Source organism: Lolium perenne, chromosome 4, assembly GCF_019359855.2.
Source record: "Lolium perenne isolate Kyuss_39 chromosome 4, Kyuss_2.0, whole genome shotgun sequence".
In the NCBI taxonomy this organism is placed as follows: Eukaryota; Viridiplantae; Streptophyta; class Magnoliopsida; order Poales; family Poaceae; genus Lolium; species Lolium perenne.
In genome coordinates, this window is record NC_067247.2 from 364,012,425 (window position 1) to 364,028,496 (window position 16,072).

The 16,072-nt window shown below is 44.7% G+C and overlaps 2 protein-coding genes across 2 annotated transcripts; one reads left to right on the top strand and one right to left on the bottom strand.

Annotated features, from left to right (window-relative positions):
* Positions 1-8,322: 8,322 nt before the first annotated feature.
* Positions 8,323-9,338, top strand: LOC127296733 (GCN5-related N-acetyltransferase 8). Its single transcript, XM_051326933.2, has one exon. The coding sequence runs from the start codon at positions 8,403-8,405 to the stop codon at positions 9,069-9,071; it is 669 nt and encodes a 222-aa protein (XP_051182893.1). The 5' UTR covers positions 8,323-8,402; the 3' UTR covers positions 9,072-9,338.
* Positions 9,339-11,229: 1,891 nt separating this feature from the next.
* LOC127296732 (UDP-glycosyltransferase 73C6-like) lies at positions 11,230-15,008 on the bottom strand. The gene has a single exon (XM_051326932.2). The coding sequence runs from the start codon at positions 14,997-14,999 to the stop codon at positions 13,602-13,604; it is 1,398 nt and encodes a 465-aa protein (XP_051182892.1). The 5' UTR covers positions 15,000-15,008; the 3' UTR covers positions 11,230-13,601.
* Positions 15,009-16,072: the final 1,064 nt, after the last annotated feature.

The following is a 16,072-nucleotide window of genomic DNA, read 5'->3' on the forward strand; positions in this document are numbered from 1 at the left end:
ATCTTTGTGGCATAGTGGGATGAAGCGGCCCGGACTAACTTTACATGACCGCGTTCATGAGACTTGTTCCTCGTTCGACATGCAACTTGTATTGCATAAGAGGCTTTGCGGGTGTCTGTCTCTCCTACTATAGTGAAGATTCAACTTACTCTTCTATTGAAAACATTAGTATCACCGTTGTGGTTCATGTTCGTAGGTAGATTAGATCTCTCTCGAAAACCCTAAACCACGTAAAATATGCAAACCAAATTAGAGACGTCTAACTTGTTTTTGCAGGGTTTGGTGATGTGATATGGCCATGATATGATGATAAATATGTATGAGATGATCATTATTGTATTGTGGCAACCGGCAGGAGCCTTATGGTTGTCTTTAATTTTCATGTTGAGAGGTATTTCAAAGTAGTTGTAATAGTTGCTACATGAGGTGAACAACCATGAAGACGGCGTCATGAACCTTGACGCTACGCCGACGATGATGGAGATCATGCCCGAAGATGATGGAGATCATGTCCGTGCTTTGGAGATGAAGATCAAAGGCGCAAAGACAAAAGGGCCATATCATATCACATATGAACTGCATGTGATGTTAATCCTTTTATGCATCTTATTTTGCTTAGAACGCGACGGTAGCATTATAAGATGATCCCTCACATTAATATCAAGATAATAAAGTGTTCTCCCCTCGTATGCACCGTTGTAACAGTTCGTCGTTTCGAAGCATCTCGTGATGATCGGATGTGATAGATTCAACGATTCACATACAACGGGTGTAAGCCATGTTGCACACGCGGAATACTTGGGTTTGCTTGACGAGCCTAGCATGTACAGACATGGCCTCGGGACAACGGAAACCGAAAGGTTGAACACGAGTCATATGGATGATATGATCAACATGTTGATGTTCACCATTGAAGCTACATCATCTCACGTGATGATCGTTTTTTGGTGTAGTGAATTTGGATCGTGTACCACTTAACAACTATGAGGGATGTTGTATTAAGTGGGAGTTCATTAGTAATTAGATTAAAACATGAACTAATTATCATAAACATAGTCTGAGTAGTATTTTGAATTAATTTTGTAGTATTGGCATCCGTTTACTACTATGCGCTAGTCTTGTTATTGAGATAGAAATACTGTTAAAATCTGACAAGAAACTTTACGGATTAGTACCGTATTGTTAAAGAATCAAGAATTGATTAAGTCCTATTGCAAACTTTTAGTAAACCTCACATTGTTGATTCAAAGAGCTATGGTTTCAATTAGTACCTAAAGTTATCTTGTCTCCGTGAAACTTGAAGTTCAAATCTGTTTGAAAAGTAAGGAGCTGAAAATTTAGTTTTCAGAAATAATCAAGGTATGAGATATATGTGATATCTAAGACCTTATTGCAAGATGATAGAATATAAATTCGGTGAGACTACATAAACTCATAAGTTTTATGGGAATGTATGAAGGTTGAAGACGCCAGACGTCACAATCCTCCAACTATTGGGGCACTAATAATATTCGCATATCCATGAAGTTATCATCCTTAGTATGCACCGTTGCTAAGACTCGTCGTTTCGAAGCATCACGTGATGATCGGGTGTTATAGATTCTACGTGTGCATACAACGGATGCAAGCCAGATTTGCACATGCAAATACCAAGGTTAAAACTTTACGAGCCTAGCATGTACAGACATGGTCTCGGAAAGTCGTCATGATATGATGGATAAAACTATGAGTGAAATTGTTCATCATATTACAAAGTTACTAATAGTGAAATCTGAAACACTTGTCATATGATGATCAACTTCAAAGTAAGAACCTCAAGGTTATTGGTATTTGACCAACAAACCTAGAAGTTAATGATATTGAAGTGTTTTTCTGAATAATGAGGAAAGCTAAAAAGAGAAACTACAAAAGATATTTTGGCAAAAGAAAAGACTAGAAAGTCTAGCTCAGGTATATATAAATGATATACATGTTATGGTTGTATTCCTAGTTAACTCACACTATGAAATTCTTGGGTATTAGTACTATATTGGTTGGTATGAAGTGTCATACAAAACAACGCAATACAAGAATACAATGGCCTAAGTGACTGACAAGGAATATGATAGGAATGCACGTCAGGAACAAAAATAAAGTGTTATTATGTTCGTCATTGGCATTCTATCTAGCCCTTAGAATTTATAATAAAGAGCTTAATAAATTGTTATTTTGCTCTGGTCAAATAAAAACAATGAGTTGTTTAAATTATGACATTACTCCATGTACGATGGATAAGTTATTATAAATCTTAATGGTGAAACACACATACATAACACTGACGCTAAAATGCCATAAGGCAAATGATTTGAATTCCACTTATTTGTGGAACCGCCATTTAGGTCATGTTAGAAAAGAACGCATGAAGGAACTCCATGCAAATGGATTTTTGGAGTCATTTGATTTTTGAATCATTTGGCGCTTGCAAATCTTTTATAAAGAGAATGATTAAAATACCGTTCATAGGCCAAAAGTTGAACGGGCAACTAACTTAGTGAAAAATACATGATAATGTATGTGGTTCACTGGGCATAGTTGTGTGCGGGAGATTCTTCTACTTCATGAAAACTTTCAAACAATGAATTGAGTATATATGTGGATATATTCAATAAGGAAAAGTTTGAAACATTTTGAATGGATTCAAATAAATTTCAGCATGAAGTGGAAATCATCGTAATAGAAAAGTCAAATATCTATGATTGGATCATGGTGGAAATATTTGAATTACGAGTTTTAGCGAACATCTAAAAGAGTTATGAAATTGTTCTACAACTCACGTTTCTTGGAGTATCATAGTGATGATGAAGTATCCGAGAGATGTATCCAAAACTTGTTGGATTAATGATGAGATAAAATATTATGACGCCATTATATTTTTTGTGGATTATGCTTTAGTGACTACCGCTTTTACACTTAATAGAGCATCATCATGATCCGTTGAAATGACACCATACAAGTTATGGTATGGGTATGAATCCTAATAGTCTTTTCTTAAAATTTTGGTATGCATAGCATAAGTAAATAAGTTTACAACCAAAATCGGATGAATGTCTTTTTTGGTTATCCCAGAGAATTGATTGGGAATTCTTCCCACTATGTAGACAAAGACAAAAGTGTTTGTCAATGTTTCTTATTTCCAAGAAATTGTTTCTAGTGAAGTATTTGAGTGGGAGGACAATATAATTTGATAAGGTTTATGAACCTGAGCATAATGATCAGTGTAGCGCAGCATCGGAAATTGATTCCGGAAGCGACCACGACGATCATGGCTCCCATGACTACAAAGTGTTTTAGCCATGGAAATCGAAGTACATATTGAACCTTGTAGGTATGGTTTACTTTGTGATAAAATAAATGATTTGTGGACAAAGGATTGATTATGAACAATGATAAACCAACTACAAACAAAGAAGCTATGATGGGCCCTGACTCCGTTAAAATGGCTATACGCCATGAAATCCAAGATAGATGAATACTTTTTGAAAGTAAATGGATCTATAAAATTGATGGACTTGGATGAAATATCCTTGAAGAAGCTTGACTTGTCGAAAAGTTGTTTACGACAAAGTTCAAATAGTTGACTACAACAAGATTAGATCTTCTGTAGCAATGCTTATAGTCTATGTGGATTATTCTAGTAATCACTACATATTTCTTTTATGAGATATGTTAGTAGGATGGCAAAATACATTACTTATCAAGAAGTGTGTATTAAAGGTGTATACAAGATACAACCAAGAGTTTTGCTGGTCCGTGGAATACTAGATAAGTATACGAACTTCAATTGGATGAAGTAAGTATCACGGAGTTAGAATCTTCACCAGATGAAATAGTCAAAGAGTTTTTGATTTCATCAGAAACGATGAAGAGGCTTGCATTTGCAAGAAATTAAGTGGGAGCGCTAAGACACATTTATAATACTTTATGTAGGTGACATATAGTTGGTTATAAATGATGTAATTATATACTTGATTAAAAAGGTTTCATTGAGAATTAACTTCAATGAAAAGATATGGACTGAAACAAATTTAGTGTCAAGATCTATGAAGATAGATTGAAACACATGATAAGTTTAAGTCAAAGTACATAGAATGGATATTGAAATAGTTCAATATAGAAATATTAAGAAAATGTTCTTGTCATGTGAAGGTTTAACAAGACTTGAGTGTATCTGACACTCGATGAGTAAAAACACATGAGTGATTTTAGATCACGAATAAAATGTACAAAATCAGATATCTTGTGCTCTAAAATGTTATGAGCATATACCGGAATGATTCATAAGATGATCATGGGACGACAGTAAGAATATCCTTGAGTACTTTAGAAGAACTAAGGATATATATATATATTTGTATGACGAAATGACAAACAAATCGCTGTAAGGTGTTACACCGATATTGGTTTTGTCACATATAAAATATAATTTCAATCTCAAATTAGACTAAGTGTTGTTTAAAAGGTAGCACAATGAGCTAGAAGTTGTCTATGCTAGATTTAGAAGAGTTCTAAATATTGTGATGGATTCTACAAAAGAAGGCAGAGTATGTCATTGTTTTGACAATGACAAAGGATGTTAAGTCAAGAGGTTCTTTGAGAACATGGTGTAGTTCCGACGGAATCAGAACTTTGAAGCTATATTGTGTATGACAATATTAGTGACATATTTCAGACCGCGGAATTAAGGTTCCACCAGAAGACCAAACATATTTAATGCAGACTCATTTGGAAATGAGTGATGCGTTGAGACGCAAATGAATTACAAAATACATACGTTTCTGAGCGTGTCAGATCCGTTGACTAAAAACCTCTCCCGTGAGCAATACATGATAAAACACCGGAAGGCCAAGGTGTTATATCTTTACAAATGTAAACTAGATTATTGACTCTAGTGCAAGTGGGAGATCGAAGGAGATATGCCCTAGAGGCAATAATAAAGTGGTTATTATTTATATCTTTATGTTTATGATAAATGTTTATATATCATGCTATAATTGTATTAACCGAAACATTAGTACATGTGTGATATGTAGACAAATAAGAAGTCCCTAGTATGCCTCTTAAACTAGCTTGTTGATTAATGGATGATTAGTTTCATAATCATGAACATTGGATGTTATTAATAACAAGGTTATGTCATTGTGTGAATGATGTAATGGACACACCCAATTAAGCGTAGCATAAGATCTCGTCATTAAGTTATTTGCTATAAGCTTTCGATACATAGTTACCTAGTCCTTATGACCATGAGATCATGTAAATCACTTATACCGGAAAGGTACTTTGATTACACCAAACACCACTGCGTAAATGGGTGGCTATAAAGGTGGGATTAAGTATCCAGAAAGTATGAGTTGAGGCATATGGATCAACAGTGGGATTTGTCCATCCCGATGACGGATAGATATACTCTGGGCCCTCTCGGTGGAATGTCGTCTAATGTCTTGCAAGCATATGAATGAGTTCATAAGAGACCACATACCACGGTACGAGTAAAGAGTACTTGTCAGGAGACGAGGTTGAACAAGGTATAGAGTGATACCGAAGATCAAACCTCGGACAAGTAAAATATCGCGAGACAAAGGGAATTGGTAATGTATGTGAATGGTTCATTCGATCACTAAAGTCATCGTTGAATATGTGGGAGCCATTATGGATCTCCAGATCCCGCTATTGGTTATTGGTCGGAGTAAGTACTCAACCATGTCCACATAGTTCTCGAACCGTAGGGTGACACACTTAAAGTTGGATGTTGAAATGGTAGCACTTGAATTATGGAATGGAGTTCGAATATTTGTTCGGAGTCCCGGATGAGATCCCGGACATCACGAGGAGTTCCGGAATGGTCCGGAGAATAAGATTCATATATAGGATGTCATTTTATGTGAAATAAAATGTCGCGGAAGGTTCTATGGAAGGTTCTAGAAGGTTCTAGAAAAGTCCGGAAGAAACCACCAAGGAAGGTGGAGTCCACAAGGGACTCCACCTCCATGGCCGGCCAGCCCTAGATGGGGTGGAGTCCCAAGTGGACTCCACCATAGGGGCCTACCACCCCCACATGGGAGGTGGGAATCCCACCTTTGGGTGGGAGTCCTAGTTGGGCTAGGTTTCCCCCTCCTATGGAAGGTTTTGGTTTCGGGTCTTATTCGAAGACTTGGACACCAACACTTGGGATCCACCTATATAATGAGGGGCCAAGGGAGGGGGCCGACCCACCCAAGACCACAAGCTGGCCGCCCCCCTTGAGTGGCCGGCCACCCCCTCCCAAACCCTAGCCGCCCCCCCTCTCCTCCATATAGCCCGCATAGCTTAGCGAAGCTCCGCCGGACTTCTTCACCGCCACCAACACCACGCCGTCGTGCTGTCGGATTCAAGAGGAGCTACTACTTCCGCTGCCCGCTGGAACGGGGAGGTGGACGTCGTCTTCATCAACAACCGAACGTGTGACCGAGTACGGAGGTGCTGCCCGTTCGTGGTGCCGGAACCGATCGTGATCAAGATCTTCTACGCGCTTTTGCAAGCGGCAAGTGATCGTCTACCGCAGCAACAAGAGCCTCCTCTTGTAGGCTTTGGAATCTCTTCAAGGGTGAGACTCGATACCCCCTCGTTGCTACCGTCTTCTAGATTGCATCTTGGCTTGGATTGCGTGTTCGCGGTAGGAAAATTTTTGTTTTCTATGCAACGTTATCCTACATTGCTCCCCCATAATCCACCATGGGAGAGCTTCTTCTTCAGCGCATCTTCACATAACCATGACCACCATGTGGATTGCTCCCCCATAATCCACCATGGGAGAGCTTCTTCTTCGGCGCATCTTCACATATCCATGATCACCATATGGATGGCAAGACTCAAGCAAAGGATCTCTTCGAGATGGCTCATCTTGAACTTGCACATCATTTCTTCATTCTTCATCATGTTGATGTCTTGAAGTAACTTGAGGGCTCACTTCATCTTCATCTTCATCTTCAAGACATACTTGACACTTGATATCCTTCATCAATTTCTTCTTATTGCAACCTTGAAGCCAACATATGGTTCAAGAATTGCCTATGGACAACTCCTACAAATATAACTCAATGCAAACATTAGTCCATAGGGATTGTCATTAATTACCAAAACCACACATGGGGGCTCCATGCACTTTCACTAACCATTTTCCATTATTATTTAGCAAAAATATATATATAAAAATCTACTGAACAATAAGAGAAGGCATGAAAGAAAGGAAAAGATAAGTTGGGGCACTAGAAGGAAAACCATTGCGAGTCTTCAATCTGAAACAGTTACAGGGCAAAAGACCAACTACAACCATATCAACTTGAGAGTTTCTATGATACAAAATGATTACAAAAACACCATCAATTAGCAAAGGTTCAAAAGGCACTAACTAAACTTAACACATAATGCCGAGCAATATAAACTAAAATTCTTGACACATGCAAGTTGATACAGGAGACAAGGTACAATAAGCTGGAGTACAAGTTAATGGAGAAAGAAAACTTGCATATACATGTTAGTCCCTAATTTGTGAGCTCTAACATGTGTTCACATATAGCAAAGGCTTGCGCTTCCCATGGAAAAAAAGCAAGTTGTACATATATTAGGGATCGAGAAACTAACAAATTTGAAACATCATCTCAATTTCTAAGATCTTGTTCTAGTTTTTTTTGTTATCAAATTTTGGTTGTCTCTAGTCACAGAAGAGAACATCGCGTAATTTTTTTTATTGAAGACATTAGAATATGGAGAAGTGGATCAACTTTTGTACGCTACTACCTCCATTCCATAAAACAAGACATATAAATTTAGTCAAAAGTCAATACTGTTTAGGTTTGACTAAGTATAGAGACAAAAAAAATGCATTCTGCAAAACCAAATCTATATCAATAGGTCCACCGTATGATGTATTTTCATAGTGTATTTATTCACCAATCCGAAGAGTGTTATTTCTATGCAAAGCTTTAGTCAAACTTAATTTTTTTTTTAGCTTTTGACAAAACAACGCACCTTATTCTTTTGAATGAAGGTAGTAATTTTCTAGCATGACAAAGTCCACCGATTGGTTTAAGGTGTTGGATTATTAATCCATCTTCTTGGGGAGAACAAATGCGGGCAAAGTACTCTAGGAGCTACGGTCAATGACTTGTTTGGAACTAAATACCATTCAGAACATAGAAATCCACATGAAACATTTATATTTCCATGAAAGTCGAATGAAATTCACCTGCTGCAAACTAGCTTGTAGAATTTTGAAAACGTGATTTTGAAATTGAAAACTATCTGCATTTCATTTCCAGCATCCTCACAGTGCAGAGCAGCAAACCCCCTCCTAGCCTATCCCCACCAACCCCTATCGCACCAAGATGGCGGCGCCGACCTCCTTCTCCGGCGAGGTGTGGGCGGAGCTCCGCCTGGCCGACGCCCGCGACGTGCCCCACATCTACAGCCTCATCCACCAGATGGCCGAGTTCGAGCTCCTCACCGATCTCTTCGCCGCCACCCACGAGCTCCTGCACTCCACGCTCTTCCCCACGCCGCAGCCCGCCCCCTTCGCCTCCTTCACCGCCCTCATCCTCGACCTCTCCCCGTCCCCCGTTTCCGCCTCCGCCGACACCATCGGCTCCCTCCGCCTCGACCTCTCGGCCTCCCCGCTCGCCGACCCGGAGGCCGCCGCGTTCCCCTCCCCGCGCGGCGCCGGGCGCGTCACGGCCGGGTTCGTGATCTGCTTCCCCAACTACTCCTCCTTCCTCGCCAAGCCCGGGCTGTACGTGGAGGACATCTTCGTGCGCGCGCCCTGGCGCCACCGCGGGCTCGGCCGGATGATGCTCTCCGCCGTCGCAGGCAGGGCCGCCGAGATAGGGATGGGCCGCGTGGAGTGGTGCGTGCTCGACTGGAACCAGAACGCCATCGACTTCTACGAGGGGATGGGCGCCGAGGTCTTCACCAAGTGGCGCATCTGCCGGCTCACCGGCCCCGCCCTCCACAAGTACAAGGGCGCTCAGGAGGAGCACGACGCCGGGAAGGCGGAGTAGGTCAGTAGTTCAGGCTCCTGAGATTGTTGGTAATAAGGACTAGTAGATTTCGCATCCGCTTCTCTGGTCCACTTGGTGAGTCATGTATTTCTTGCTACACTGTGATTTAGTGAATTGATCTGTTCTCCATGGAGATGCATTAGTGTGATGTCAGATGTAGGAACTTGTTCTTGCTCTTGCCTATGTCGTGTCCAACCTTGGAATGTATCTTGAATTCAATCTGAAACTGGAATTCAGTTATGATCAATGCGTTAAGGGTGATGCTCACATGCAATGTAATGAGACATCCAAGTGACTTCCACTTGTCTCTTTTTTATTTATACATTGATCCCAAATCTTGCACCATGTAAAGCATCTAGAAACTGATAAACCAGAGCGCCCCTTCGAAAGTTTTGTTTTTGTTTTTGAAACGACCCTTCGCAAGGTTGTGCTCAACTGGAACTGAACACCGTAGACTTGTAGGAAGATATGTGCATGGAGGTGTTCAAGCAGTGGCACAAATGCTGGCGACAAGTACAAGGGCAATGGCAGCCTCGACAAGGACTCCAAGAAGGCAGTTTAGGTCAGTAGGAAAAGGAAATTTTGGTCTCCTGAGTTTGGTACAAGGTGGTACGTTGCATCCACTTTGCGGTGCTACATTTGGTGATGTTTTTTGATTTAATGCATTAAGGATGCAGGGTGATGCCATATATTCCTGCCCTCGTCGTGTTCAACCTTAGAGTACATCTTGAACTGAATCTGAAACTAGAATTATTCACCAGTTACTATCCAATTCTGTGTAGAATACACATACATAGAAACTGGGAGCTGCACTATTAGTGTCTCTAGCCACAGTAAGCAACAGACTCTTAATGTCCAAACTTTGGAGGGATTCATCAGCAGAGAGTTCAACCTTTCATCTAGAGGAAAGTGACTCATGTATGTCTTTCTTTGTTGGTGACATTGTTCCCAGACCTTGCACCCTTGAAAACATCTCAAAATTGAAAAACTAGAGACCCCTAACAAAGGCTGTGATTGACACCCGTGATGGCTTGTTGGATCCTTTATTTCCTTTTGAGATGAACCATTTATGTATGGGATGCATACTATAAGCTCAATCCGTGGTCATTCCGACTTTACAAGTGGATGCATTTGATCATATTACAGAACTATATGTGTCAAATTTCCATCCTAGTGTCAACCTAGGGGGTGCGTCAATTTGGCAACCAAGCTCCATGGAGCTCTTTTGAGAACTTTGAAAAATACATGTTTAAAGACATACCAGAATGTAGTCAATGATTTATTCTACCCGTGTTAAATTTCAATGCAGAATACCTTATATTCTATCCTAGGCAAAAATGACAAAAAATGCAGATCTCGGAGCATGAACAGTGCAACGTAGTGTGCATAGTTGACTACATCTAGGTATTTTATTTGTAACTTTTTGAAACTTTGAAATCAAGTTTTCAGTTTTTTCTTAAAATGGGCTCCATGAAGCTTGGGTGTGCCAAAGCCATTTTTCGCAACCTTGGTCTTTAAAAAGATTGTGAGTTGGAATACAGATAAACTGAAACTAGGTCCTAAGACTCATTGCCTCCTGAGTATCATCGTTCCTTATTGAAACAAGCGTTGTCATGTAGAAAAATACTGAAACAAGCGTTGTCGTGTAATTTCATTCCCAGTTCAAGAATTTAAAGGTCTCTTATTTGAGCGGTACCACAGTCATCGACAAATAGCCTGTTTGGCAAAATTGTACTGTACTAGCCAGATTATAAGTTGATTTTTCCTGTACAAGACTATGTAGTTGTGTTTGTCAGATTGTTTCTGTGTACATGGTAAGAAAATATCACATATATTAAAATTATTAGCACATGAACATATTATCTCCACATGTTAAAAAAAGATGGTATATCCAGAGAATTGCTTTTGTACATGAATTTGTCAGGTTTAAGACAGTAGTGGCTATTGCTTTCACAAAATTATGGTTCAGGGGGATGTATTCCGTGCTACTGATCTGGTTTCAGTTTAGATGCATCAAAGTTCCAGGGTGTATGTTTGGCTACTGATAAGTGCATTGATCTGTTCTTCTCTACTGAGATGCATCAAGGTAACGTGTATGATGTAGGGATTTGTTCTTGCCCTTGCCTGTGCTGTGTTCAACCTTGGAATATATCTTGAATTTAATCTGAAACTGGAATTGTCCCCCTTTACTGTCATCCTATTTTGCATAGGAAGTACATACATAGGAACAGGAAGCTGATATGTTAGTGCCACTGCAGCTACCATAAGCAACATTCTTGATGTCCAAACTCAGAAGGGGCTCATTAAAGGCTTTAGCCTTATGGCCAGAGCCAATGGCCTCCTATGTAATGAGCCATCTATAAGTGACTTCCACTTGTCTCATTTGTTGGCGACATGCATCCCAAACCTTGCACCATTGGAAATTGAAAAACTAGAGGACCACTTCAAAAAGCATATGGATTGACAGCCAGTGCTTGCCTCTTCCATTTTGAACATTTTTTTATGGAACTTGAAATCAATAGTATTTCTGTCTAGTTGCAATTTCGTTCCCTGTTCTTCATGATGTTGAAGTCCTCTATTGGATAACCTGTTTAGCTGAATTGTATTGTGTTATACAGAACAGATCCCTGTTTTTCCGGTGGAGACATCTAACGTCGTATGTATGGGAAGCAGTTAGCGCAAATACTAATATGCATAAGCCTGCCACGCAGTCAGTCTAATATGACTATATGAGACGTTATGAAAATACAAGCACAGCCACGACATGCCCCAAACATACTGCTTTGATGATTCAATTAATTTCTCAAGTTTAAGGCAACAATTTTTTTTAACAAAGAAATGCCTCAAGAGGCCTAGAAGCTGCAATTAATAAGCGGCGGGTAGAAAATTACAAAAAGACCCCATTAACATCTCTTGTCCTGGGAAACCTAGAATTTGAAGACATGGCCTCAAATTTTAAAAAAAAGAGCCCTAACACAGAATATCTGTAAGCAATCAGGTGCTCGAGGTTCTTCTCCGCCGCACGCCGGCGACCTCTAGGCGCTGGCCGCGCTGAGATCCGAGATAAAGATGCTTGTTGTTCTCTCCTTCCTGATGTCGAGCCAAAACTGCTGGCCATCTCCGCACCTTCGGGGACAAACCACTTGGAAGCGCATCAATAGCGAGCTTTGACGATTGACTGGAGAAAGCCTCCCGGTGGAGGTTGAAGTCCTGGATGAGGACCGACAGTCAGCCATGATATGCAGGGCAAGGCATCAGCGACAACACAAGTCCCCTAGTAAAGAGCTCTCCATAGAATAGCCGCAGCCACGAATCCCCACCATCTTCCTGCCTCAGAGCATGGGCGGATCCAGCCTATTGACAAGGGGGCATCTGCCCCCACTCAAATCTCTAAACTCCTTGTAAAAGCTAGCTTAAATGGTGGTTTGCCTCCACTTAGCAAATGATTTTTCTTCAATAACTAAATTCTTGCCCCCTCTCATTTTTGATTCTAGCTCCGCCCCTGCCTCAGAGAGAAAGACACCAGGCCACCTCCTCGCCTCGCCACCAAGGCCGTCCAGAGGAAGCCACCCCACATCTGAGCTCCGCGACAGGACATGGCACCAAGCAAACTTCTTATTGAAGAAGGCCTCATCGGAGTTGGCGACGATGACTAGGTTCCGCCATGAAAGCTTGACGAGGAGCACCTCCAGCAACCGCCTGATGCCGCATCGAAGCATCAGAACGAGTAGCCTCCAGAGGAAAGAGGAAACAACCTTATTTCGGAGGAGCTCCATCTTCCACTCCAGCCACCACACCCTCCAGAAGAACATGGCCGAGGGAACGACGAGGCAAAGGACGCGCCAGATCCGGCTGAAGAGATCTAGCAGCCTACCCCCATTCTCCACAAAGGGTAAACCTAAACGAAGACTAAGAGCATCTCCAGTCGCGTCCCCCAATGCGTCGCCCAAACGGTGTCTGATTGAGCGTTTGGGGGACGTCGCTCCCCAGCGTGTACAAAGTGCTCGACGACTTGCCAGGTAGGCGCGATTTGACACCACGTTCTGGGACGCGCTGGCGAAGCGGCGGCGACGGAACGACCGGCGGGAGTGCCAGCCACGATGACGGTGCCGACTGTCAGAAGAGATCAGACGTCGAAACAGCCGGCAAATCCAGCGGCGGCGGAGGGGCAGGAGGCGCGGGAGGAAATGAGCGACGAGAAAAAAAAGGCACGAACCAACAATTTATGGAAATAGTCGCCGACATGTGGGAGCCCGCCTCGCTTTTTCTTGTGTTCGGTGTGCCCGGAGCGTCCCCTTTGGAGCGGGAACGGGCTCGGACGCCAGACACCGTATCGAAAGCGGCTTTGAAAGACGTGGCTGGAAAAGTTTTTTTTGTCCAGCGCGTCGCAAATCGCTTTAGAAGACGCAACTGAAGATGCTCTAAACCTACTAGTACAACCGGCGCCCTTCCTTTGCCTACTCCAGCCAGCATCGCCGGCGAGAGCCGCTCCGGCCCGGACCAGGTCGCACAGGTGGCGTGCAAGATTGCTTAAATCGTGAAACGGTTGACCAGGTCGCACAGGTTGGCGTGCGAGGAGCCACCAGGCTGCATTGCCTCTGTGGCTTTGAGGGAGAGCTCGCGGACACGTCGCCGCATCTCCTGGCCCTCCTCTCCTCCGCAAAGCACGGTGGTGAGCGCCGCCTGGATGACCTCGCGGCGCACCGCCATGTCCGGCTCCTTTGGCCGGATGCTCAACCCGATCCCTAGTTCGTCCACCACCAGCTTCTCATTCACCGGCTGATCCGAGTCTAGCAAGCGAGGCCATGTCACCACAGGCTTCGCAGCCATTATGGTTTCCATGATGGAGTTCCACCCGCAGTGCGTGAGGAAGCAGCCCACCGCTGCGTGTGAGAGGATCAGCAGCTGGGGCACCCAGCCTGTAACTATCCGGCCGTGGCCGGCAACACGCGCCTGGAGTTGACGCAGCTGGGGCTCGCCCAGGTGGTCGGCCTTGTTGAAGACCCAGATGAAGGGGTAGCATGAGGCCTCAAGCCCAAGCCCAAGCTCCAGGAGCTGCTCGGGTTCCATCGTAGGAGCTAGAGTCCCGAAGCTGACGTAGACGACGGAGCCGCCCTCCTTGCCATCGAGCCACCGCAGGTACTCGTCGGCATCGACGGTGGCGGCATCCCCTCTCGCCGTCTTCACCAGCCCGCCGCCGGCGCCGTTGAGCTGGTGGTGGAGCGATACCGGGCCGACAGTCCACACTTGTTTCCCGGAGGCGGCCGCGAAGCCGCGGACGTATTCTGGCTCCAACTCCAGGAACGTGGTGAGGATCATGCCGTCCACCTCAGCCTGCGCCCCGTATATCTCCTTGCGGACCGCCCGCCAGCATGGCTCGCTGAAGAAGCGTGCGGTTTGGTCCCTGGTGAGCTGGACCCTCTTCTTCCAGCCCGGCACCGGCACCATGACTGGCTCGTCGACTTGGTCGGCCTCGAGCTCGCACAGGGCGCTCAAGGCTGGGATGGCCAAGAAGCTGAGACGCGGAACCCCGAGGCTTGCCGCGAGCGCGCTCGTCCACGGGTGGCAGAAGTCGGACACGATGCACGTCGTGCGCGGCGCGTGCGTGCGGAGGTGCTCCTCGACGGGTGCTCGGAGCAGCGCCACCGCCTGGAAGTATCCCACCACGCGCTCCGCCGAGATGTTGTCCATGTTGTCCGCCCCGTCCGATACATACTCCAGCGGGAACTCCAAGAGGCGGACCTCCAGGCCAGACTGCTCGATGCAGGGGCGGACCCTGGCCGCGGTGGCCGGCGTTGCGACGATGCTGCACAAGGCGCCGCGGCAGCACAGCAGCAACGCTGTGTCGATGGCAGGGATGATGTGACCCTGGGCCATGAGCGGGATGAAGACGAAGTGCGCCCGCTTGGCAGAGCTCTCTTCAGTCATTTTTGGTAGGTAGCTATACGTTTTTTTTTTTTACGGGGAGGTAGCTATATACGATTCGACGACTATCCTGCCACCGCTTGCTCCTTCACGGAAAAGTCAAGCGCACGTGTAGCGTGTTACACTCGTGGCCACACCACAACCACACAACTTCACCGTCGTGGGTACAACTGAAACCAACCGCACAACAAATCGTGCCTTATCTTCTCTCTCCCAGTCTCCCTTGGTTATTCTTTTGGGTGCCTCTAGCACTATCTCAGTCAGCTGACACTCACCAATCTGATTATTTTTGCTGGAGTGGTACACTGTTGTGACGCGATGGGTGGGGTTAGTTTTTTTCTTCTCGCCACCTAGGGCTTCTAGGGTTGCGACCGCGAGCGACCAGAAGCCCTAACCGCCACCGCCGCACCACAAGCCCGCCTCTTGCGCCTCCCCTCCCTCGCCGTTGTCGATGGACGTCGCCCGGCAAAGCCTGGCCGGTGCCGGTGGCGGCGAGGCCCTTCTCTCCTCTTCGCTCGATGGACGGCCCGGGACGCCTTCTCTAGCGAGGGCGTGGTGCCCGGCAAGGGGTGCTCGAGGCGTGACCTGGGTGTGTCTCTCGAAGCTTTGGTTAGAGAGGATATGAAATTGTGGGACTTCTTTGTGTTTTCTACTCTCGCCCGTAGTACCGGGGTGGCTAGCAGTAGTACCGCTACCGCTGCCCACACACGTGTACGCAGGAGCCAGAACCCAACTCACGGTACCGTTGCTGCTCATCTAGGGGCGGTAATACCGGGCCAGGTACCGCTCCTGATACCACCCATAGGGGGTTACCTATTTTGTACCTAGGTTGGTACCTGACCGGTGCTTAGCCCGGAACTACTTTTGAGACACCATGTTGTGGGGCTCGCTGTAGTACCTAACAAGGGATTAACTTGCCAATGCCTACGAATTGTAGACTTAGGGTTTCGTAGAAAGTAGAGGGCAAGTAGATCTCGAAGGTTCAGCCGAAAAGGTGTTCGACTAAGAAAACTAGGGTGTATGTTGACAATAGATTCGATGGATTTCCTCCCCTCGACTCCCCTTTATATAGGAGG